General features: G+C 36.8%; 1 protein-coding gene across 1 annotated transcript in view; it reads right to left on the bottom strand.

The window, feature by feature from the left end:
- The window catches only part of TMTC2 (transmembrane O-mannosyltransferase targeting cadherins 2), a 537,933-nt gene that overhangs the window by 42,775 nt on the left and 468,004 nt on the right, over window positions 1–27,154 (bottom strand). The window contains exon 12 of the mRNA XM_082635122.1: window positions 23,337–23,441. Coding sequence (XP_082491248.1) covers window positions 23,337–23,441 — 105 coding nt within the window. The remainder of the gene's footprint in view (window positions 1–23,336; window positions 23,442–27,154) is intronic.

Genomic DNA, 27,154 nt, shown 5'->3' with positions numbered 1-27,154 from the left:
ATTAAAACCAAGAATCAAACTGAATTTAAAACCTGACTCTTAAATCTCTTTAAATGATATTTAAACAAAGATTTTCAAAAATAATAAAGCATATTAAAACATAGTATATTCTCTGCAATGTTATTAATAATAATGTTGGATGAAAACAAATAAGGATGTTTGTGTTAATAATAAAAATGAATGAAATTATTTTAAAATGTTATTGCTCTATATTATTCTTTTAAATTTCTATTATGAAAATTATATATATTGTACTTTAGTAAGTAATTTATTATTAAACAATTTTAGGTATACTAAGAGTATTCTCAAAATTGCTCATTAGTGTGTGTTATCAAAAAAGTTTGGGAATCACTGCCACAGAGAATGTTGCACAACATAGGTTTATTATTCTCTGAATATGCTTTATGGTGCACAATAATCTAATAAAATGGAAATAGCCCAGCACTGAGTGACCTAGATTCTAATCCAATTTAAAAAGTTGTAAAATCCCAGGCAAGTCAACTCACCTCTCAGAAACATTTTTGCACATCTGTAAAATAAAATGGTTGGACTGGCTGATCTCTAATGGCCCACCTAGCCCTAAAATTCTGGTTTCAAGATGTTCTTCGTATAAGACTATGAATTTACAGCTATGTATTATTTGATCATAATTACATAATAATTTATCATAGGCTTTAATGATGACAATGGACAAACAAAAAAGCAAAAATTAATTTTCAGAAAAGGAATAAAAATTCATATTAAATACCAGTTCTCAAGAGTATAATCAATCTGATTGATCATTTTACAAGTACTGTTTCCTGCCAAATGTTAGACACAGTGTTTTGCTTTTGGAGGGATGCAAAGATTAACACAATGTTATCCCTCTCAATTACATTCTACATAATACTTTGTAAATAAGTAATAGCAGCACTGATAGAAAGCTTATATCATTGCTTAATTCTCAGTTTACAATTGTGCTTTCTTTTCTTTTAAGTAGGGTTACATCCTAACATGCAAAAGGAAGGAAATAAAGCAACCTATATAGATGACCCCAAATAAAATGCATTAGAGGGAGTTCTTGTTTCTGGGTAAAATGTAAAAGAAGTTTTCATATATTATTGATCTAGGCTTTGTTTCAAATTTTCCTCATATATATATAGATATACATATATATACACACATATATATATGTATATATGTGTGTATATATATGTATATCTATCTATCTATCTATCTATATATCTATATATATCTTCCCAAATCTTACTTTTGGTCACAAAGAACTAAAGGTGTTGTTCTTTTGGCACTTTAATGTTTGCAGTCTTCCTACAGAGGGTGATCAAAGTAAGTAGACAGGTCTACAACAGTGTCACTCCATCATAAAAGATAATGTGCCTAATTTACTATAGTTCATTATTTGTAAACTTACTCTAAAGGAAATATTTATCCCAAAATGTGCATGCTTCTGAGATGGTTTCAGGGAAAACATCTTGTAGATATGATTGAAAGACACAGTTAATCTGATATACAATAATATTTTAAGGAAAAAAAATGACTCCCTAATTCATTAGAATTATTTTATTCACTCATCAATTCAACAGATATTATCTAACACTCACTCTACATTGTACATTGTTGTAAACTTGGGGCACGTGTTATGAACAAGACAAAACTCCTATCCTCCAAGAGTTTCCATTCTCAAGAGAGAAATAAAGTTATTTAGCAAACAAATAAATAGTATAATTCTTAATAGTGATAAGTGCTCTAAGGAAAAATATAGCTAGTTTTTAACAGGTAGAGTGGCTATAATATAATGAGAAAGGTAGGATTCTGATGAGGTGTTTGGAAGATTAGTTATGGAAGAGATTGGAGAAGTTTGGAATTTCAGATGTTGTAGAATTTCAGATGATATAAAAATCTATGGTCTGACCATGTAATGAGTAGAAGCATATAGCTTACATGGATTGGAATGGAATAGCAAACTCTGAAGGCATCAGCTGGGCCAGCAACAGCAATATTGAACCAGGGGAAGGGATGACTAGAGATTAAGGCAAATCGCCAAAATTCTTAATATACATGGGGGAGTAATTGATGTTAGAAAAGAGCCATGTTTAAAAGTAGGAGAGATAATCGGACTCCATTAGCCTGGAATAATGAATGGGTTTTTACAGAGAGATGGAAGAATGATAACCTCTATAATTACTCAAAAAATATTTAAAGAATGCTTAATTGATCTAAAAAAAATATAGTAAATCTAAAAAAACATGGGCATGTAGGAGAATAAGCAGCATTTAGTTTAAATGACTGTATAGACCAAGTGTCTTCAATGCACAAAGGAAATTAAGTCAACTAGGAGAAAGGATGTGAGAAGCATTCTGTGAAGAGGTAAAACATGTATGGGAACAATAGAAAGTTGTGTGAAAAATTAGAAATGGAAGAATGAACCTTGGATAGAGGAAAGCAAATAAGAATTTAAGTTCTGAAGGGAATAAGTAATCAGAGGGACTTATGTCCATAAATGACAAGAATGTAAATGAGTAAAGAGATACAAAAATATAAAGTCAATTCAAATTACTAGACACTAGCAAACATATACAATATAAAATGTAATACATATCAGACATATGTAATGATATGTATACATTTTTTCTTCATAAGATGTTTAAGAGGCTTCATTTATTCATTCACTCATTATTTCAAGAACAATTTTTTGAGCATCTACTTACTAGTCAAAAGCATAATCAGGAAAAGTCTGTTGAACCCAGAAACATTTGATAACCTCAGGTTTCAAGACAACTGTGCTAAAACAATGAAGTAAGCATACACGGTAACATAAAATAATTTGAGTTACTTCCCTTCTCTGATCTGGTTCCCTTTATTGATACCTGATTTAGTGGTTGAAAAGGATTGAAGGGTGGGCATTTATTCACAGAAATCTAACTATTACAACTTTCACTAAGTCCTTAAATTTAGAATCTTATGCTTGTGGTAACACAAGCAGAATTGGCATATGAACATGTATTGTTAACCAGTTCATTAACTTTACAATCATTTTCCCATTTTTTCTATCATCTTTTTTTTTTTTTTTTTTTTTTGCAGTATGCGGGCCTCTCACTGCTGTGGCCTCTCCCGTTGCAGAGCACAGGCTCTGGACACGCAGGCTCAGTGGCCATGGCTCACGGGCCCAGCTGCTCCATGGCATGTGGGATCTTCCCGGACCGGGGCACAAACCCGTGTCCCCTGCATCGGCAGGCAGACTCTCAACCACTGCGCCACCAGGGAAGCCCTCTATCATCTTTTATGAGTTCATTTAGAAAGAACTCTTTCTAAATGTCTAAATGATATACAAGTATAAATGATTATCCCATAGTCCAGATAAGTCATCCTGTGGCTAAAACTTTTCAACATGGTGCCTTTTACTTCCTAAGGAATTTATTATTTAGCAAAAGAGTCCATTACCAAGAAATTCCTAGGTAAGTATTTATAGTTAATGTGTTTTAGTAGTAGCAATCCTTTCCCCATCTCCAGTTATTAAGTTAAAACACATGACACGCTAAACTACTACAAGTGAAAATCAGTTTGGAGCACTCTTAGAGGAATAGCCAGATTCTTACCACCAATCCACCCCCTAAAAATGCTATGAAAATGATCAGGATAAAATCTGATTTATACTGAGTAAGAAAAGACAACAAGGAAATGCAGAAAACCAATCAAACAACAGAAAAGATAAAATTGGTCATTTGGTCATTTCAGTCAAACAACACACAGTGTCAGTAAAACTGGCTAATGGACTCCATTTTTTGGAGTGAATTAGTTTATCTTTTCAGTCACTGTGACCAGAGTATCATTAACAATTTAAACACGTGTTTATGCTAAAATTGTCTATACAATATCGGTGATTGATATTACAATGACTCCAAAATTCCAGAAATTTAATATTTCTTATGGGGAGAGAGAGAGAGAAAAACAGACTGTTTACCACAAGTGCTTGCCTTGCACATAATCCAGATAAATAGCTTAAAACTAGTGTAACAAAAGAAAACTTTTTTTTCATTTTCTTTTCTACCACTCAGTTTTCACTGAAAAAGCTTCCTAAGACACTCTTTCAGTAAGTATCTAAGTAATATATGAACTCTTCAAGTCAACACCATCATGCAGGCTCTACAGGCTTTAGGGTCATAAAGGAAATTTTACATCTTAAAGAATACACTGGTAATTAAATCAACATCTATGCTACACGAAGGAACAAAGACAGCAAAATGGGAGAAAGACATTTCCTGAGATCACTCCCTCCTCTCTGAGCAGTTTCCACCACTCTGTAAGCAAATATATCATTCTTTTGTTAACTGCCAATAAATTCCTGGTCTTCCTCCTTGCTTGTTTTTCTACCTGGAGGGCTGCGTTTGTTTTTTCCTGACAGCATTTGAGATTTCCAAGCTACCACAGGGGTGCCAGCCCATACTGTGCACAGTAAGTGAAGAAGAAACAATCTGGCTGTTGTTTTAACACTTTGCAAATAGCAACTTGTTTCTTCTGCTTGATTTTTGCCCCTGGACATCCAACAGAGCAATAATCAATCCACGAATAAAAGACAGGTTTCCCTTTCATCTTCCCCACCAGTAAATTTGGCAATTTCAGATGGATATTTACAATTCAAAGAAAAGTTTTGGTTTTTAAGCACGCATTGGTATTCTTTTACACAATAAGAAAATCTGTTACCTTCCTTAATTTTTTTAACTGAATTTGAATAAATCACTCTTTGGAATTTATGCCAACCACAACACCTAAGAACAAGGCTTTTTTTTTTTTTTTAATGGGTCCAAATGACAAGATTCTTCATCAAATTAACTATGTTGCTAAACATCATAGCAAACGATCAAAGGACAAGAAAACCATTCTTGTTATTTTGGTCCAACAAAATTATTTATTAAAATGAGTACTTATTAAGTTTGTCTATGGAAGCAAAAGTTACCACCCAAAAAATGTGTCTCTTTGGCATGAGGATTAATTTAGGCTGATTCTTTTTAAGAAACAGAAAGCTCAGGAATTTTTCCTGTTAATTCCCTCTTAACTGCTTAAAAGAATTGAGGTAAAAGGCCTGTTCCCAGAACAGAGCTATCACCAGAGTTATCTGCCAAGAATATGGGGCTAGGTATGGTGGCGGGCACTAGAGATCACAGTCTACTCTGTGTCCCAGTGTCTCTGCATGGCCCAGCATACATTTGTTTACCAAACATTTGCTTCATTACTTCCATGTGAATTTTCTTCCTCCCTTTTGAAGTCCCAAGCCACTACCCACAACATCCTCCTTTGCCTTTACCTGAAGGTGGTAATTAAGGTGAGCTTTTCAGCCATTTTAGCAAGTGACTCAGTCTTCTTGGATCTCTCCCATGTATACACGTACTTAAACTTTTAAAATTTTCTCCTGTTAATCTCTCTCATGTCAATTTAATTCTTTGATCAGCCAGAAGGACCTAACAAAGCAGAGGAAAATTTCTTCCTTGCAAACAGTTGGTGTAGTCGGCAGGATTCAGCTTTTCTCCCTAAGGCTGCTGCAGCCAGGAGGAGATCCTGAGACAAAGGACAAAGGACAGCAGAAAGTAAGAATTCTTACCATGTCAGTCTCCCTGATCTCTGCCTGCAGGTCTGTTGGAAAGGAGAATGAGTGCTAAGACTCTTTTTTCTTCTTCTAAAATTAGATTATCAGGAGAAAATATTTGTGGAACTAGTTCCTTGGACTTAGCAACTCTGGTAAATTTCATAGAGTAATTTATGGCTTAATTGATCATTTCCCTCCTGGAGATGGTCACTGTTTTTCTTTGTCTCTGTTGTGTTTTTTGTCTTGTTCTAAATCCTGAGAGTTTGACTTTTATGACCAGTGAGAATATACTTTCTGGTCTCTGCCATCTGGAAGGTGCACGTACTGACGTGTATTTGGTGGTCAATTGCATAGACTGGGATCTGAGCAGCTGTAGCGAGTTGATCAGAAGTAGGTAACAAAGCGACTGGCATTTGTTTGTCTACTCATGTCAGCTCTCAGGGGAGTTTGTCATAAGGGGTCCCAGTCCATAAGGGATCTTTGTCATCTCAACCTTTGTTGCCTTGTGAATACACTTGTGCAACTTTGTTAAACTATTCTTGGGAGTGGACTTTCTGGACCATCTGAGGGCTGCATCTTTTTGCACTCTCCTTTGGGTATGCTTCTTGTGACCATGATTAAGCCATAAAAAAGCTTATCATTTGAGTCACTAGTAAGAGTCTACTCATCAATTGGCCAATGAGTCCCTTAAATTGGAAAAACTTCTAAATTGGTAAATTTTTCAGAACGCTCTCATTACAAACAGCTGATTTTCTTGGTACCTAGGAAAAGATCAAATTAAAAGGTGGATACAAAGAAATAGAATAGCTAGTCTTAAGAACTCTCTTGATTAAAAAAAAAAAACAGTTCAGGAAATCTCATCAAATTTGCCTCTCAGCTTCTCCTAATGGGCCTTACAGATGCTAATTAGGTTAAGTAACAAAAGAATGGGAAGAGGCTAAGGGGAAACCAAGAGACTCTTCCCAAGTTGGAAATTTTTGAAGGGTTATTAAGGAATAAGGTAAATAAAGTAAATATTCAAAGAGGCAGAACAAAAAGGAATCAGAAAGGGAAGAATCATGGGACTCACCCCAGCAGGGTAAACATTTTTAGATGGTTATTAAGAAATGGGATGAATAAAACAGACATTGATGGGGTTAAAACAAATGTTTTAATACAGCACTATTGAAGGTTGGGTGGGTCATAGGGACACCTTTCTGGTTGCCTAACACTAACGGGTCCCGAACAAATGCGCTCTATTTACCCCAGTTTGGAGAAACTTAAAAATGCAGAAGGCAAAATTTACAATGAGAAACCTAACCAGCAATGGCTTGGGGCAGCAGTTAGGCTGATTAATCTAATTAAAGATTGACAAAAGAACCTGGGTCCCTTGGCTTGACCCCTCACTGGGGACCTAAGGCCTTTTACAAAAAAGTAGGTAAAAGGGCCTGGGGGTAGAAAGGAGAAGTTTCCAGGATTCCTTGATGCAGTAACCCCATGAGCTTTGGTACCAAAATCTATTGGTGGGGCCTGGCTACAATTAGGGTTGATAAGATTATAAAGGTTGGAATATTTAAGTGGGTGTTATGTGAGGAGGTTATGTCAACATTGCCTTCATGATTTATGGGAATGGATGTTCTGTCTGGCCAGTAACACTTCACCTATCTAGTGTTGTAAGACCAAGACTTGTGGATGGGGTCCTAGTGAAGGCAATGGTTAAAAGTATAAGGGTTGATGGAAGTGAGGTGAAAGTATTTGAATGGGCTTTATGTAATGTGGTTGCCTATTTTGGGCATGACTGTATTATCAGGATGGGTGTCATGTCTCACTGGGGAACACTTCCCCTCCCTGGTATTATAAAACAGAGTAGGTAAATCCGCCCCTTCAAGCTTCGTTAGTTAAACAAATGCTCAAGGGAACCAGTGGGATTGCCTGAGCTCACACAGTGTAAGGTAGAAGCTTGGGGCCAATGTTCAAGGGTTAAGGGAAGCAACTACCTTCGTCTGGCAAATCTATACAAAATCAGAAATGTAAACACAGCCCACAATCTCCTAAGACTGAGCCCAGTTAACTCAAGGAGTAGAACCTAAAACCAAAGGAAAAAAGAGGGGGAAAGAGACCTTTTAAAAGCACAAACTAGTGAAAGCCTCCCTCACTCAAAATCTAATTCAAGATTAGATGTCAAGGACAAATACAAATGATACAAGTCTTTTCCACCAATAGTAAAAAGCCTTAGCTATCTGAACAGATAAACTTAACTTATTCCAACTGTTATTTATAAACTAGTGAATTTTGTACTATTGTACCTGCCTCCTGTCTAAGGTTTTTTTTATATTAAATGAAAGCTATAAGATCTGTTTGCATCTGTCTATATGTTTTTATGTGTCTATTGTAGATGCACAATAGTTTTTTTTATCCCCCAGATGGTATCACTAAAATTAATTTATAAAAGAGCTCTATTTATTAAGCTTAAAAGTAAGCACTTATGAATTAAACATTTCTAAATCTCGGAAGTATAATAGAAACTAAGCCAACTGTTTTTCAAGTTCACGTGATCTAGAATTAAACTTCAGTAAATTAAAACAAGTTTAAGGTTTTGGTTTAATTAAAATAGAGATGTCTTTAGAGTTATCAGCATTAAGTACAATTCTTTTATTCTACCTAGGTGTCCTAAAAGTCAAATAAGCTCATGTTATCTGTTACAAAACGTGTCAGGAAAAAGAAAAACAGCTTAAGGTGATAGTTGACTTTGATGTCTTATGAAATTTTAATAGGTAATAACATAATTGTAAAGAACTATAACACGCAAGAGCTAAATCGGACTCCATGTTGGATCTTTTTCTTTGACTTTAACCTTTGCTTTTTGTTGCTTTTTTTATTATGATCATACATAATGGCCTGCCTTGGGGAACCTTGCCCCTCTGCAGTTCAGCTCACCGGGAGACAATCTGACCCTGCTCACCTGTGGATGGCTGCAAGAACGAAGAAACTAACACATCCCCTCACCCACCGTGGCTGGTCATTCCAGGAGATGTTTTGCAAGACTGATGGCCCTTTTACTTTACTTCCTCACCACCTCTCCCTCTCTATTCTGCTTTTTTACTTTACTTCCTCACCGCCTCTCCCTCTCTGATTCTATACAAGAAACTGGCATCCAGACCTTGCTAAGATGGTTTTTAGAGACACTAGTCTGCCATCTTCTCAGTCTGCAGGCTTTCCGAATAAAATCCCATTCCTTGCCTCAACACCTCGTCTCCTGATTCATTGGCCTGTCATGTGACGAGCAGAGCAAGCTTAGACTCCGTAACAGAGCAAGTAAAATTAAATAGATTTAAGCAGGATAAAATGTTTTGAGGTGAACATTTTAATAATAATTACATGTTACGGTATGTGTGTATGTAAAAATAACTTCCAAAATCTTTTTGGTTACTAGAAACCTTAAGGTTTTGCTAAGTTAAATATTAAGTTAACTTCATTGAATATCTAGATCATTTCCAAATAAGATTAAATAATGAAACATTGGTTACTGTATATAGGTTTAACTACTGTTTGCTTCCTTTTACAGAGGAATTAAAATATTTGGGTCTCTTACTAAGCATGTCTTATGACACACTGAGAAATTTTTTTATGAGAAAGCACATATTTCTAAGTAGTACTGGGTTGGCCAAAAAGTTCATTCGGTTTTAAGTAAAAATAAGACATTTTTCACTTTCACCAAGAATTTTATTGAGCAGTTATAAAATAACCGAATGAAATTTTTGGCCAAGCCAATTTACAAGCATGCCAATCCATAGAATGCTAATTTAAAACACAGTTCATAGGGCTTCCCTGGTGACACAGTGGTTAAGAATCCACCTGCCAATGCAGGGGACACGGGTTCGAGCCCTGAACCAGGAAGATCTCACATGCCGCGGAGCAACTAAGCCTGTGCTCCACAACTACTGAGCCTGTGCTCTAGAGCCCGCAAGCCACAACTACTGAAGCCCACGTGCCACAACTACTGAAGTCCACGTGCCTAGAGCCCATGCTCCACAATAAGAGAAGCCACCACGATAAGAAGCCTGTGCACCGCAATGAAGAGTAGCCCACGCTCCCACAACTAGAGAAAGCCTGCGCGCAACAAAGAACCGAGGCCAAAATAAATAAATAAATTTATAAGAAAAAAAGAAGACAGTTTGTAATTGTTTACCTCTTTTCACTAGAAATTAAAAGTTTCTAAGGGTTAAGAAATCTAATTAATATGTGATTAAGTCTACTAGAAATAAGGAAAGCATACCTGTATGTAAAGAATGTACATGTATATTGTGGTAAGAAAAATATGAGGAATAACCTTCTTACATTATATTGTAAGAACATTTCTAATGTTCTAGAAATTATATGAAATTCCTAAAATTCTGCTAATGTAATATGGTAAAATGTTATCAGTCATAATTCTACTTATCTTCAAATTCTTTGTGTTGCAGAAATAACTAAATTTACCTGTCAATTGAATTATAATGAATCAGATATTTACTATGCTTTTGGCATTTATAGACAATTATTTTTTTACTTTGACACTTTTGCAAAAATGTTTCATCTTCAAGTAGATTCATAGAAAGGATTTTTGACAAATATAGGTTTCTGAAAACTTTCATTTTATACCACTGAACTTGGAAAGAAAATACAGAACTCTAATGGAAAACTGATGGCTTCATAAAACTGTTAAAAACAGATCAAGAACAACAAGAACTACTTATAAGGGAGTCAATGAACTAATGAATATGATTACAATTTTCATGACTTCTTGTCTGAAATGTTACTGCTGTTTAATCTTTGTTTTCCATATATAAAGAAACCTTTCCCCTTATGCTATGACTTGCAGAAATTTGGCAAATTATACTTTTATAAACAGAACTGAAACATTTATCTTTTCCTCCCTACCTGATCCCTCTAGAATTTGGCAAATTTTAATATTCTTATTTTCATGGTGATATAGTTTTTTATATAAATTCACTAAGAATCTGTTCTGCTTGTAACAGGACACAATTGGGAACACTGGTTATATTACCAAAGATTTGACTGGAATGTCATAACTGAGAACATGCCTTGAATCACATGTGACTAGACAGATTTAAGAAGCTAAGGTTGACTTTATGAAGTCAAAAAGTCCCTTGGAAAAACAGCCTGGTACATTGCTTAGAGGGTGTAAGCAACCTTACCAGGTGATTAAAGAAGGTCACTTCCTGGAAGGTACAGGAACCATAGGAAATCTGGGGGACCTCAAGAAGAGAGGAGTTGTCCCAAATCCATAAGTATTACAGATGAGTCTGCTGCAAGTTACTGGCTTGGTTTCCTGACCTCAGAGGCATTTAAAAGTTCAGTCTGGAGAGTCCTTATGAAAAGTTCCAGCAAAGCATTTTTAATGGAGTCTATATGCTCAATCACTATTCTTGCTGGAATTATGTAATCAGGCCAGGTTTATTAAAACTAGACTTATTTTACAAACAGATTAGCCTCAATTTGGCTCTTTTTGGTAAAAATAAGTGTGATTTTAGAGAGAAAAAAAACAATGTGTTTCAGTAGAAACTATAATACACAATTGTGGATATTAAATTCTAGTTCCATAAATCATCTTCATTTTTCTACCTGTAAACTGAACTTGGTCCTATTTCTAGTTTCCTCAAATATTTGGCTACAACTCTCCAAACTAGTGTTTCCAATATTTCACCCACATTTTACTTAGAATGATTGAGAGAAAAAGCTGTCCTTCTCCTGAAGTCCTGCAAACAGAAGCTGAACGATTTGATATAGACTTAAGAGAGACCACAACAAAAGTCCATGTTTAGACAATATTTGAGCCTGTTGCTATGTAAGCCACTCAGAAAATTTACCCAAACACTCGATGACATCATCAGAGACACTTAAAATATAAAACAGGAAAATCTGTCAGATTGTCACTGCTTGTCCTCACTCCAGCTGAAGATGCTTTGAGCCTGACATCTAGAAATCTCAACTGGCAGCTCTCAGGATCCAGAGACTGGTTTTATAATTTGTTCCAATCATTAACCATTGTTTTTCTTTCACCTCCATAGAAATGCATCTTATTAAAATCTTTACTACTTGCATATTATAGGCTTAACTTTGAGAGCCCACCTGCATCAGCATCTCTTGAAATGAATTTAACTGGACTGACCTATTGTCAGGACTAAGTGACTCAATAACATGGAACAATCTACCAACTCAGCTTATGGACTGTGGAATTTCTTGGAGAAGTTTCAAAGGTGGGAGTATAGGGGAGCAAAATTGGCCACCCCAAAATGTGTCCTTTTGGCATTAAGATTAATTTAGGCTGATTATTTTTAAAAAATAGAAGACTCAGAAATTGTGGGATCAAGATGACAGAGTAGGAAGACTCTGAGTTTACCTCCTCACAGATACATCAAAACTACAACGACAAACAGAACAACTCTAAAAGCAACACTAAAAGCAGAACAGCTCTTCTACAATTAAGGATATAAAGAAAAAGCCACACCAAGAAGCAGATATCACAAATTTGGAAATCCTCCCTAAGGAACAAGAGGTTCAAGACCCACATTGCACACTCCAGGCCTGGGGACTGGCACCAAGAAAGTGAGCACCTAACATAGGCGCACCTAAATATATAAAGTAAATACTAACAAATACAAGGTAAGAAATTGACAGTTATGCAATAATAGTAGGAGACATTAATACCCCAGTTACATCGATGAATAAATTATCCTATCCAAACAGAAATCCAATAAGGAAACATTGGCCTTAAATGACACATTAGAGAAGATTAACTTAATAGATATCTATAGAACATTCCATCCAAAAAACAGAAAACACATTCTTTTCAAGCGCATGTTGAATATTTTACAGGATAGATCACATGCTAGACCACAAAACAGGTCTCAATAAATTTAAGAGATGGAAACCATATCAAGCATCTTTAGCAACCACAATGGTATGAAATTAGAAATCAATTTAAGGAAGAAAATGGGGAAAAACACAAACATGTGGAGACTAAAACAACATGCTACTATAAAACAAATGGGTCAACAAAGAAATAAAAAAGGAAATAAAAAATACTTTGAGAAAAATGAAAATAGAAACACAACTTTCCAAAATCTATGGGATGCAGCAAAAGGAGCTCTAAGAGGGAAGTTTATGGCAATACAGGCCTACCTCAAGAAACAAGAAAAATCTCAAACTTAACTTTACACCTAAAGGAATTAGAAAAAGAAGAACCAAAAAACCCCCAAAGTTAGTAGGAGAAAGGAAATAACAAATATCAGAGTGGAAATAAATGAAATAGAAACCAAAAACAATAGAAAAGATCAGTAAAGCTAAAAGCTGGTTTTTTGAAAAGATAACAAAATTGATAAACCTTTAGTAAGAATCATCAAGAAAAAAAAGAGGGAATAGAAAAAATATAAATGAAAGAGGAGAAATTACAACCAGTTTCACAGAAAAACAATCATAAGAGAATACTACAATTATATGCCAACTAATTGGACAACCTAGAATATATATTCCTAGAAACATATAACCTACCAAGATTGAATTGGAAAGAAACAGAAAATCTGAACAGACTGATTACTAGGCATTAAATTGAATAATTAAAAACTACCAACAAACCAAAGTACAAGACCAAATGGTTTCACAGGGGAATTCCACCAAACATTTAAAAAAGACTTAATACCTATCCTTCTCAAATTATTCCAAAAAATTGAAGAGGAGAGACTAATTTTAAACTTATTCTACAAGGTCAGCTTTTCCCTGATACCAAAAACAAAAACCCTCTAAAAAAAAAAAAATTACAGATCAATAGCCCTGATGAACATAGATGCAAATATTCTCAACAAAGTATTAGCAAAGCAAATTCAACAATACATTAAAGGATCATACATCACGATCAAGGGGGCTTTTATCCTGGAATGTGAGAATGGTTCAATATGTGCAACCAATCAACATGATATCCACATTAACAAAATGAAGAATAAAAATCACATGTTCATCTCATTTGATGCAGAAAATGCATTTGACAAAATACAACATCCAATCATGAAAAAACTCTTAACAAAGTTGGTATAGAGGAAATATACCTCAACATAATAAAAGCCATTTATGACAAACCCACAACTAACTTCATACTCAATGGTGGAAAGCTAAAAGCTTTTCCTCTAAGATCAGGAACAAGACAATGATGCTCACTCTCACCACTTTTATTCAAAATAGTATTGGAAGTCCTAGCCACAGCAATCAGAAAAGAGATAAAATAAATCCAAATTGGAAAGGAAGAAGTAAAATACTCACTGTTTCCAGATGACATGATTATTATACATAGAAAATCCTAAAGATGTTACCAAAAAACTACTAGATCCCATCAATGAATTCAGTAAAGTTTCAGGATACAAAATTAATATATAGAAATGTGTTGCATTTCTATACAGTAATAATAAACTATCAGAAAGAGAAATTTTAAAAATCCCATTTACAATCAAATCAAAAAGAATAAAATACCTAGGAATAAATTTAACCAAGGAGGTGAAAGACTTGTACTCTGAAAACATTAAGACATTGGAGAAAGAAATTGAAGACAACACAAATAAATGAAAATAATTTTTTGTGCTGTGGATTGAAATTAATATTAAAATAGCCATATTATCCAAAGCAATCTAGAAATTCAATGAAATCCCTATCAAAATACTCATGGCATTTCTCACAGAACTAAAACAAATAATCCTAAAATTTTTATGGAACCACAAAAGACCCAAATAGCCAAATTAATCTTGAGAAAGAACAAACCAGGAGGCATTACACTCCCTGACTTCAAAGTATACTACAAAACTATAGTAATCAAAAGAGTATGGGGCTTCCCTGGTGGTGCAGTGGTTGAGAATCCGCCTGCCGATGCAGGGGACACGGGTTCGTGCCCCGGTCCGGGAAGATCCCACATGCTGCGGAGCGGCTGGGCCCATGAGCCATGGCCGCTGAGCCTGTGTGTCCGGAGCCTGTGCTCCACAGTGGGAGAGGCCACAACAGTAAGAGGCCCGTGTACCGCAAAAAAAAAAAAAAAAAAAAAAGAGTATGGTACTGGCATAAAAACAGACACATAGATCAATGGAACAGATTAGAGAGCTAGAGAGCCCAGAAATAAATCCATACACATGTGGTCAATTAATCTACAATAAAAAAGGTAAGAATAGGCAATGGGGAAAGACAGTCTCTTCAATAAGTAGTGATGTGACAACTGGACAGCTACATGTAAAAGAATGAAACTAGACCATTTTGTCACACCATGTACAAAAAAACTCAAAATGGATAAAATGCTTAAATGTAAGACCTGAAACTATAAAACTCCTAGAAGAAAACATAGGCAGTATGCTCTTTGACACTGCTCTTAGCCTATTTTTTTTCATATGTCTCCTCAGGTAAGGGTAAGAAAACCAAAAATGAAAAAAATGGGACAACTATACCAAACTAAAAAGCTTTTGTACAGTGAAGGAAACCATCAACAAAATGAAAAGGCAACCTACTGAATGGCAGAAGCTATTTGCATATGATATGCCTGATAAAGGATTAGTTTCCAAAATATATGAAGAACTCATACAACTCAACATCAAAAAAACAAACAATCTAATTAAAAAATGGGCAGAGGAATTTTTCCAAAGAAGACATACAGATGGCCAGCAGGCACATGAAAACATGCTCATCTGTCACTAATCATCAGGGAAATGCAAATCAAAACCTCAGTAAGCTATCACCTCACACATTTCAGAATGGCTATCATCAACAAGACAAGAAATAACAAGTGTTGGTGGGGATGTGGAGAAAAGGGAATCCTCATGCACTGTTGGTGTGTTGGTGGAAAGTAAATTGGTACAGCCACTATGGAAAACAGAATAAAGATTTCTCAAAAAATTAGAAGTAAAACTACCATAAGATCCAGCAATTCCACTCCTGGGTATTTATCCAGAGAAAATGAAAACACTAATTCAAAAAGATATATGCACCCCAATATTCATAGCAGCCTTATTTACAATAGCCAAGGTATGAAAGCAACCCATATGTCCACAGACAGATGAATGGATAATAATAATATATATTAATATTTAAATATATAAAATCTCTATACACCTCTCTCTCTCTCTCACACACACACATACACACACACAATATGGAACACTACTCATACATAAAAAAATGAAATTTTGCAATTTGCAATAATATGGATGGACCTAGAGGATATTATGCTAAGTGAAGTAAGTCAGAGAAAGACAAATACTATATGTTTTCACTTATATGTGGAATCGAAAAAACAAAACAAATGAACAAATAAAACAGAAACAGACTCATAAGTATAGAGAATGAACAGTTGGTTTCCATGGGGAAGTGGGTTGGGGAATGGGTAAAAGGGATTAAGAGGTACAAATTACTAGTTATAAAATAAATAATTCACAGGATGTAATGTACATCAAAGGGAACAGAGTCAGTAATATTATAATATCTTTTTATGGAGTGTAATCTATAAAATTATCAAATCACTATGTTGTACATCAGAAACTAACATAAGTCAACTATACTTCAATTTTTAAAAATTAGACAAAAGTAAATTTTCAATAAATAAATAAATAAATAAATAACAATGACTCAGAAAGTTTTCCTTGTTACATCCTTCTTAACTGCCTCAAAGAATTTAGATAAAGGGCCTGTTCCAGATAAGAGCTATCAGAGAGATATCTATAGAGAATATGATGCAGGTATGGTAGGGAAATTCAACATGGCCTAGGATCAAAGTCCACTCTGTCCTATTGCCTCTGCAGGGCCCAACAAACATTTACCCAAAATTTGCTCTTCCATCTCATTGTGATCTGCCTTCCTCCCCTCTGAAGTCCCAAACCCCTACCCCCAACATCCTCTTTAGTCTTTAACTGAAGACGGTATTTAAGGTGAGGGTTTTGGCTATTTTCAGGGGTTACTCAGTTTTCCTGGGTCTCTCCCATGTATACATATTATTAAATTTTTTTTCTCCTCTTAATGTCTCATGTAAATTTAATTCTTAGGCCGGTCAGAAGAACTTAAAAGGGAAGAAAAAAATGTTGTCCTCATCAACACTTCCATTTATACATAGTAGAAGTCTAACAAGTGCTCAATAAAATAGCCTCTCTGAGGGAAACTACTGACTTTTCCTAGTATCAACTCTTTTTAAGTATTTTAGGCTATGAATCTTAATATTTGAAGTATAAATTAATTACCTGGTCTTATTTAAAATTAATATTTTTGCCCCAATCCTAGAGATTTTATTTCAGTAAATATGTGAGTTCAGAAACCCCTGAATCTGCATTTGGTCAGATGAGTTGAACAGAGACAGCTCAGGAACTGAACTTGAGAAACACCCTCGGCTACTCATTACTGGCTTACAGCCTACTGTGAGACACACAGGGTTATGAAATGAATTGTTTCCCTCCCCTCCAAATTTATATGTTGAGGTCCTAACTCTCAGTGTGGCTGTCTTTGGAAATGGGGCCTCTAAGGAAGCAATTAAGGTTAAATGAGGTCACAAGTGTAGGGTCCTGCTCGGATAGGATTAATGTCTTTATAAGAAGAGACACCAGGAAACGTACTCTCTCTCCACACATGCACCTAGGAAAGGCCATTTTGGAATATGGCAAAAAGGAGGTTGTAAGCTAGGAAGAAAGTCCTCACCAGAAACGGAATCAGCTGGAACCTGGATCTTGGTCTTCTAGCCTCCAGAAGGTGAGAAAATACATTTCTTTTTTTGAAGCCACTATCACCTACAAATTGGCACTTGCCATCTACCTCTACAAGGATCAAATTATGAGCCACTGAAGCTACTGACCAACATCCCCTGAAAGGAGTTCAGGGTGGAGATTGGGAATGAGGCACTCTGTGCTCTGGGAAAAACTGGCAGAACAGGTCTTTCAGATAGATATTTTCAGAAGAAGATTTTATGAGCCCAATTCTTGCATCTCCTCATATCTAGAAAAGCACTAAAATCCTTCATGGTGATATCTGCTCCTTGTGACTAGCAATAACCTTCATGAGACTAGCAGAAAACTTCTGCAAAAAATATGTGCTTGATTGCAGGTACTCCCCCTTCACCAAAACCACATATATATTGACACCACCCCCACCCCCCCCACACACACACCTCTTCGGAGCAGTTTCTCAGAGCTACCTAAAATACTGTCTCCTGGGCTATAGTCCTCATTTTGCCCCAAATAAAACCTAACTCATAACTCGCACACTGTGCATTTTTTTTTCAGTTGACACCAACCACTTTGTGGTATTTTACTGTGGCAGTCCAAACAGACTAATATACACAGTTCTCATCAGAATTTTATTCTGGATCCCTGGAAACTTCTCCAGCCTCCTCCTCCGTGTTCCTCTCCTTAGACAACTAATCCCTTCAGACCAGTCTTACTATTCTTCAATGAACTCATTAACCTACCCGGCTCCCTAAATACTTTATTTTATCTAGGGTATGTCATACATGGAGTACAGTTTTCAACACTTCAAATCTGCATAACAAAAAGACACAAAGCTATAGAAATACACAGAAAAAGTGGTAGAAACTAGTCAAGTGGCTGAATCACTCACTATCATTGTAGTCTACTTTTTCCTTCTTAAGACTTTCAAATTTGATTGAATTCGTACTGAAATATTATATTCTTAGCCAGGGATCAATGCATAAATTCCAAGAACACTCAAATATTGTTTGTAAAATGTTGGGTACATAGAAATTTCTCTGGTGAAAGAATCTCAATGGGATCTACTGACAAGACTTCCCTTAAGGTATAAAAATCTACCTACTTGAATTACAGAACGTGCTTTTCCAGGTGTTAGATATATGAATAAAAGTTTCCATTTTCAACTTAATCTGGTAAAATAGTCCCACGACGAAAGAAAAAAGTCACCCATAAAATGTTTAGAAGCTTAGGGCTTAACATAGAGAAGGAAAAAGAAGAATAAGTGTAATAGACTATTTCAGGTCCTGTCGCCTCCTTGGATCTTTCCTGAATTCTCCAATTCAAGTGTTGTCATCTGTTCCTCAAATACTCTATTTTCTTCTGTTTGTGCTGCCCAATTGATGCTTATACTCCATATCCAGCTGTTGCCAGTTTAGCTTTCATTAGCAGATATTCCTTCACCTTTGTAATACTTATAAGATGCAGGTTGGAAGCCTTGCTGGAATTGTGAAAAAAGTCAAAACAATGTTTGAGAGAAAACCTGCACAATGGCTACAGAACAGTGTTTCTTTTTTTAGTGCAAACACTACATTAAAAAGAAACAAACCTGAAAAGGAGTCACTTCTGCTAAACCTCACCCAGACTTAGTATCTAACCCAACTGCAGTTTCAGCCTCTCCCAGGAATGGAATTTTAAACCAATCAGTGTGGCATTTCCTTGTCAGCACTAATGAGGTAATCTGCATGATAAGACTCCCTCTAAGGAAAGGTTACCCAGCCTGAAACAATTCTTTTTTGGTTTTGTTTTGTTTTTTGTTAATAACCTCCTTGTCCCACCTTATATCTAGAAAAGCCTTCCAATTTGCAAAACTCCTTGGAGCACCTGTTTACTAGGTGGGTTGCTGCCAGAATCATGAATCACTGGATAAAGCCAATTAGATTTTCAAATTTACTCAGCTGAATTTTGTTTAACTAATACATGTTTTCTTTTCATTGGACTTAAAGGTACTGTTTATAAGCTGCAGTGTCTTATTCATGCAACAATCTATACTGTCATGGAAAGAAATGAGTGAAACAAGGGAATATTATCTACCAAATTTAAGACAAGAAAAAGTGTCAAGGATAATAATATTTAAAAGCAACACTTACCTTCTATAACCAAACTAACAATGGTATTAGAGTACACGTCATGAATTTGACAATTTGAGACTATAATAAGGTAAGTTCAAATCGATTAGCTTCATAAAATCAAAAATCCGGCTCCCCGCTCCCGAGACGTGACGGGGCCTGCTCAGCCCCTGCCGTTGTTGTTTACCGCCTTTTTCTTTTACGACAGAGATATACGCTTCAGAGTTGGAGCACCTGTTGTGCGTTTTATTTATTTATTTATTTATATAAATTTATTTATTTATTTACATTTGGCTGCATTGGGTCTTCGTTGCTGCGCACGGGCTTTCTCTAGTTGCGGCGAGCAGGGGCTACTCTTCGTTGCAGTGTGCAGGCTTCTCATTGTGGTAGCTTCTCTTGTTGTGAAGCACAGGCTCTAGGCGCGTGGGCTTCAGTAGTTGTGGCACATGGGCTCAGTAGTTGTGGCTCGCTGGCTGTAGAGCGCAGGCTCAGTAGCTGTGGCGCAGGGGCTTAGTTGCTCCGTGGCATGTGGGATCTTCCCGGATCAGGGCTCGAACCCGTGTCTCCTGCATTGTCATGTGGAATTTTAACCACTGTGCCACCAGGGAAGCCCTGTGTGTTTTATTTTAAAGATTTTTTTTTAATTGAGCTAAAATTCACATAACATAAAATTCACCGTTGTGACCATTTGAAAGTGTACCATCCAGGGGTACTTAGTACCTTCATAGTGTTGTGAATCACCCCAAAAGGAGACCCCACATCCATTAGCAGCCACCCCCCAGCCCCTCACACCCCCTAGTTTACTTTCTGTCAGTATGGATTTGCCTGTTCTGGAAGTTTCACATAAATGGAATTACACAATTAAAAAAAAACTGTCCCTGAAGGACATCTTGAAAGAAAAATAATGAGAAGGATGACACAGTACTGATTTAAATGAAAGCTAGATAACAGCAGCCCCTTGGAAACAATTCAAATAACTTGGTCTGGGAATAACTTGGATTCTCACATAAAGTATAAAATTGAGAGAGGCGGTATGACTAGGAAGCAGCTATCTTGCAGCCCTAACATTTCATACACTTTCAAAATGAAGAAACCACCAAGTTTCTTCTTCCATTTGAGAAATCACAGTGTTTGGCTATCAGTTGGGTCCAGAATAACCTCTCAAAAAGACTGAGGTTGACTTCCATTTTTAGCAATATGTCAGACTAGTCCTAAGAAACCTGCTACACAATACCTAAGAAGAGTGCACATGTGGTGACCTAGACGGGTGGGACGGGGCAGTGGGGAGGGAGGTGTCAGAGGGAGGGGATATATGTATACATATAGCGGATTCACTTCGTTGTACAGCAGAAACTAACACAACATTGTAAAGCAACTATACCCCAATTAAAAAGCAAACAAGCCAAAAACCCTTAAAAATATTCACTGATGAGCTGGCAGAATAAGGGCAATTCTCTGAAGCCAGAATTGTCAACAAAGTACAAACACATAAAGCCCTGAAGCACTAGAAATGGCATTCCCAAGGATTTGATTTTAACTGACCATAAGCCTGACTTAGGCGAGCATTAAAAATAAAGTTTAGGTCCCCTGAAAGTTGGGAAGTCAGAATGGAGACCTCCACCTAATGCTGGACACCAGAAAAGCATTCAACTTTGCTGGATGTGACAGAAACAGTATTATATGTTGATCATAATCCTTTCTCTTCCTGGGCACAGAGGAAGGCCCATTTTCCACCCTCCCTTGCAGTTTTTTGGGGACTGTGTGACAGCATTCTGGCCAGTAGGATGTGGGTGGAAATGATGTCCTCTATTTCCAGACCTGGCCCTCTAGAGGTAATGTATTCCACATAGTACAGTTTAAAAATGTGAGAGGACAGCCCACTCCACATCAGACTTGGCATGAGGAAATAAACCTTCATTCTCTTAAAGCCATTGAAATTTGGGAGCTTACTTTCAACTACATTTAGTCTACTAATTTTGATTATTAAAATAATTGAACCAGGAAAAAAAAAAACTTGCTCCACAGAGAGAAATAATTGGAATACCTGCTCTCAATAGGATGCTGAAATTAATACTCACAGTTGTGTTGGGGGGAAAAAAAAAAAAGAGTCCAAACAAAAATTAGAGTGGCCTCAAATTATTAGAGCCCCCAGGTACGTTGCAGATGAAATACAAATTCTCTCTCTGCAAACAAACTTTAAATCTAGGATCAAATATTCTCAAAGATACAATTCCAGGATTATTTTACAAATAAAAATAATAAAACACAGAAGGAGACAAGCCGCCATGCACAAGAGAGAGAGCAGAAAAAATAAACTGCAGAAGTAGAAATGCAAAAGCAACAATTATTAGAATTATCACAGGGATAATATGTTTCTATTAATAAAATACTATATTAAATGCTACATTAAAATTGTAATTAAACAGTAACAGAGTTTCGAGATGTACCATGCAGATTTGGAAAGAACCAAATGTAATTTCTAGAAATAAAAATGTAATAATTGAATTTAGAAACTCCAGATTAGACACTAATTAAATTCTGGAGAATAAATGAATTGAAAAGATATAAAAATAATATTTAGAATGTAGCACAGAAAAAAAATATAAAATATAAAAGAAGGGTTAAGAAAATAAGATAGTCATGTGTTCTAAAATATGTTTATAAAAGTTGACCCTAGCGATTGGAAATAGAATCAAACAAACTCTGGAGATTGAAATCTCTTTGAATCAATTTAACAGCAGAATAGACGGAGTTATACAAAGAACTAGTAAGCTGGTGGGTAGGTCAGAAGATATTATTCCTCATGAAACCTGGGGGAAACGATGCAAAATACAGATGAGAGTAGAAGATTTAGAACACATAGTGAAGCAATATAATAAACATTTCATTGGACTTCTAGGAAGCCTAGAGAGAAAGGGCAGAGGAATATTCAGACATAATAAAATTTTCCAGAGTTGATAAAAGACTCCTATTCTAGATTCAGGAAGCAAAATACATCCTAAGCACAATAAAAGAAAGAAATCTATAGTCAGAGCCATCCAAGGAAACTGAAAAACACCAAAACGTAAAAAGAAGATTTTAAAAAGAAGATTTTAAAGCCCATCAGAAAAACAACAACTTACAAAGAGCTTACATTTCACCAACAATATATTTCTTAACAATGGAAGGCAAGAGAGAGTTGGATTAAATCTTCAAGAGAGAAAATTCAGTGTATACCCAATTTAACCATATTTCAAGAATTGTGATGAATTAAAGACATTTCTATGCAAACATTTACTAAGAATATTACCACCAACAAACACTCCTTAAAGGAACTTCTAAAGAAAGTACTTCAAGAAGAAACTGACCCAGAAGAAAAGCTAAGTTGTACTAAATAAATTCAATTCAAATAAATCATTGAAAGCTTGATTTTACCAAACCATAATATTAACAATGTTTAACTGATGTAGTTAAGAACTAATGACAAGAGTTCTGTTTTAAAATATGTCAGGACAAGAAAGCACTTTTGCTGCAAAACTGCACAAAACCAGATAAGTTATAAATATCATATTTTAAAAGCATCAGAGAACTTTAGAAGCAACAAACTAAAATTCCAGAAAGAGGAAAAACTCTTTTTTGTGAGCAAGGATTTTTCTTTCTTTCTCCTGCAGGCATTTTCTAACTCTGGGTGCCTGTGGAGGCTCTGGCTTGATCAGTCAGGTCCTTGGCTACAGAAAAGAGAAACTAGCAAAAATTTTAGCGATTCTGCAGGAGTAGTGGAACAAATTGGAAACCTGGGGGTTTTCAAACTCGCAACTCCTCGTCCTCACAGAACATTTGCTAAGTTTTGGTGCTATACAGGAAGCTGAGAACTAGGCCAAAAGCTTCCTGAAGGCAAAGTGAAATCTCCGGAAGTCTTGTGGAAATAACCTAACTCAAATATACTACTAGTCTTACCTTCAAGGAATTGGCCGTAGTTTGAAGCAAGGTAAGCTGGAAGACTGAAGAGCTGGGTTGAGATCTCTGAAGGACATATAGTTGAATTTTCTGCAGTCTTCCAAACTGGAGGAGACAGAGACGTACCGACTTAGAATCAAAACCCTGCGCAGGCAGAGACGGAGCACAGCAAACAAGATGAGCTGGCGTAAAGCAGAAGTAGGCTGGGTTTATATAAAACAGAAACCCAGCCCCCAACTTTAATTAACGTCTGATAGGATTCAGGTGCTCCAAGCCTCACTCTATTTACCAAAAAAGGAAGATAACATAATGTAGAGCCTCAAGCGTTATAGCACAATGTCCAACATACATCAAGAAATTACTACAAGTGTGATGATGAGAAACTATGACCCAACTCTCATGAGCAAAGAAGAGGAGAGATGAGCCAGATACTGGAGTTAGCAAACAAGCCCTTTCAGAAACCTGTGGTTCATGTTAAAAAAAACAACAGAGAAAAAGAGAGGCAAAGTAGATCAAACGGTGGAGAATTTAAAAGAGAATTAAAATCTATAAAAGAGAATGAAACGAACATTCCATAAATGAAAGAAAGAAAATATCTGAAGCTAAGTAATTAATGAGTTGAACAGCAGACTGAACGCAGCTGAAAACAGTGACTAGAACTAGGTGCTAGTGAACAAGAAATTAGTGTTTAAAAAACTGAAGGAAAAAAAAAAGGTATGAGAAAGCACACACATATAAAAATGTAAAAGATTGTGGGACATTGTCTTTGTTCAGGTACCCCAGAGAAAGGACTTTGATGAAAAGATTTGCATTCAGGACATTTAATAGTGAGAGCTCTCCAGAAAAACATTGTCAGGAAGCTAAGCATGATTGAGCGGAGGGAGAAATTGAACTGAAATTCACTTGCAGGAGAGGCCTTAGTCAATCCTGTAGAGGTTTTGGAACTGGGATGGCCCTTCAGAGATGTCCCAAATTGAGGCAAGGAAGCTGGGCATTTTAACCTCCATGTTGCACCTGTCACTGAATGCAGTCTCCTCTGCGAAAGAGCCATAAACTTGGGCGAAGCTGCTCTCTTTGGCTGCCAGCCATGCTGAGCAGGGCCTCAGCTGTGAGTTGTCAGAAGTCAACATTCCTAGCGGCTGGGGGAATGAGAGAGGCATGTGGATTCACCAGAAGCTGGTTCCCCATAGCCTCCAGGATTGCCCACGCTTGGAGCTACTTGCTTCATATAAGTTCACCTCCCTGGAAACAACTCCAGGATTCTGGTTTATCTCTTTTCCTGTGTAAATTTGCAAGGACAAAGTTAGTGGACATATTACAGCCCTCACGATTGCAACAGTTCTTGGAGATATAATTGACATTCATTGTCTCTCTACTCTACTGACCACTCCAGATTCACTCTTGGCCACCCCATCTACTGGTTTAGGTGCTTTATGTGTGGGGTGACCAACTTATTCTGAGCATCTGTTCACTAAGCCTCTCTCTAGCCATGGCTGCTGCCCTCATCCATTCACCATCAACATTGGGCAAAGAAATGACAAAGGACACACACCTAGACCATTTGGGTGGTAAATATAGTCTCTTCCACCTTCATCGTGTAACAGAAGCTCTAACTTCGCCTAAGGATTAGAGTCAATTACCCTTGCCAATATAGCCACTTCTTGTCTGCTGGTCTCTTGGAATGAGAAACACAAAGTGATTAGATAGCAACCATGGAATAAAAGTTCTTAGGAATCTGTGTCCCCTGATGGAAGCATTCCTTCCCTGGGAACCAGGCTTTCTATAAACTTAGAATTGGGGGTTCAGTTAATATAAAATCCCCAAGTAGATCATCGAGAGTGATGGTAAGTGGGGCCACTCCTGTTTCCAGTTCTTGGTTCCAGTTCCTTGCATTCTAACTACTCAGGACAGAGCATCTTCTCATGGTTGCTAGTTAGGGTGTCTGCTGTGTCCTGGAGGATGGGGCCCAATCCTTGTAGAATACCATCTTCCAGGCAGTACTCAGGTCGTACCCTTAAAATCCATTCCATTGCTATAGCAGGCCAAACATTTCTGGGTGGTTTGGTAGGTGACTGGACCAGTGGATATCAAGTCATGTGCTCACAGCTACAACTCCTCTGCTTTAGAGGGGTTCTTAGTATGAGGCACGTTATATCACATATCTTCTCAGTGAATCAAACAACTATAAACCCTCATAGAGGGGTGCTGCCTAAGGCTCTCTGCAGGCAAGTTAAGCAAACAGGAGTATGGAATACACGTCAGTTCCAGACAAATCACTGTCAAGACAAATCACTGACTTCCAAGATGTAAGGAATCTGGTGTACTCAATTTCCTACCAATTAACTCTTTGGTCTCCTCCAGGGATGGGGCCAGACTGAGGTACAACAATGGTCTCTTGCTGGCAGGTAAAACATTCATTCACCAGTGGCACCCTTGGTGAATGGGAGCCCATGCAAACCCCATCCTAGCCACCATTGCTATGTCATGTCTGAGCCCACTGTGCTAGTAGCAGAATGGTGGGTGACGGAGGTTGGCTGGCATCAAGTTTTTTTTGTCGATTTTGCTGTTTAATGCCTACTGTGTCAGTTTTCCATGTATTGCCTCTTAGCCCTGAATGTCCCTTTCAATATATGCATTGTAACCAATAACAGATTCCTTTAAGATTTTCTCCTTTAAAATGAACTTGATGTTAAGCTTCCTTGGTGCAGGGTGCTAGAGAAATCTTACAGGAAGAAGAGAATTCCTGGAATATTCAGCGTGGGCTGGGGGTCAGCAGTGTGGAGGGGAGGACATCCAAATAGCCTACCCCAGTCATAGGCCTAGTGCATCTTCACTGCATTGCCTCAAAGCTATTTCAATTTTCATATTCTCTACCATAATCAACCCACAGCGAACTTGTTCACTTTCTCATCCCACCCTGGTTCACTACGTGGTGGCCATCATGCCAATTGGATCTGCTGAGTAGGATACAGCTAGCACCTTGGGAGATTATCAGTACCAGAAGGAAATAAACTCTATACCATTTCTGAGGCCCAGCATCTTAGTCAAATTTCTAGAGGTTCAATGATCTACAAAGTGCTAGGAAATTCCCTTTAAGAAAAGTTGTTATACCCAGCTCCACTTAGCACTGAAGTGGAGTCATAATGTTTACTAGGCATTTTTGGATTTTGAAGGCAAACGTCACATCTGAGTGTTCTGTTCTGATCCATTAAACAAGTAACCATAAGTCTGAGAGTTACAGGGCTTGAAGCAAAAGAAGACTCTACATTAAGTCTGACCATAGTGAAATGTGTTTAGCAATTGGATTTTATGACCCAGCAAGTCCAATGATATTTAAACTGTCCAGGCCAAGGAGGGCTCTGTACAGAGCCTTTAGCCAACCCAAATAGGAGAATCGCATTGCAAACCCCCAAGCAATAGAAGTAAAACCATATCCTCTTCTGCAAACAACAACTCTGCTTGCTCCTAGGTCCTGGAAAAGACTGAATATCCCACCAGAGAGCATCCAGACACCTTGAAACATGTCATGGACTGTTTTTTTTTAACTGATTTAGCAAGTTTTACTTCAGTCATGCAAATCAGCAATTCAAAACCAAGTGGAAAGGGTATAAAAGATGTCAAGCTAAAGCAAGTCTTCAAAGGCACAAGTAAGTTGAATGACCAGATGGCTCAGATGTCTGCAGCAACTAATCCTGCTGCATTGCCCCTTCTGCCTTAACCCACACTTACAGCCTTATAAGATTTCCTTAATGATCAATTGACAAGAAAAAGCATAGGCCAGGTTTACAGACAATATTAAGAAGATACCACAAGATATT

The sequence above is a fragment of the Mesoplodon mirus genome, assembly GCF_964341445.2.
Source record: "Mesoplodon mirus genome assembly, chromosome: 11".
NCBI lineage: Eukaryota > Metazoa > Chordata > Mammalia > Artiodactyla > Ziphiidae > Mesoplodon > Mesoplodon mirus.
The sequence above is the reverse complement of the archived record's forward strand: the minus strand, read 5'-3'. Positions and strand labels throughout refer to the sequence as shown.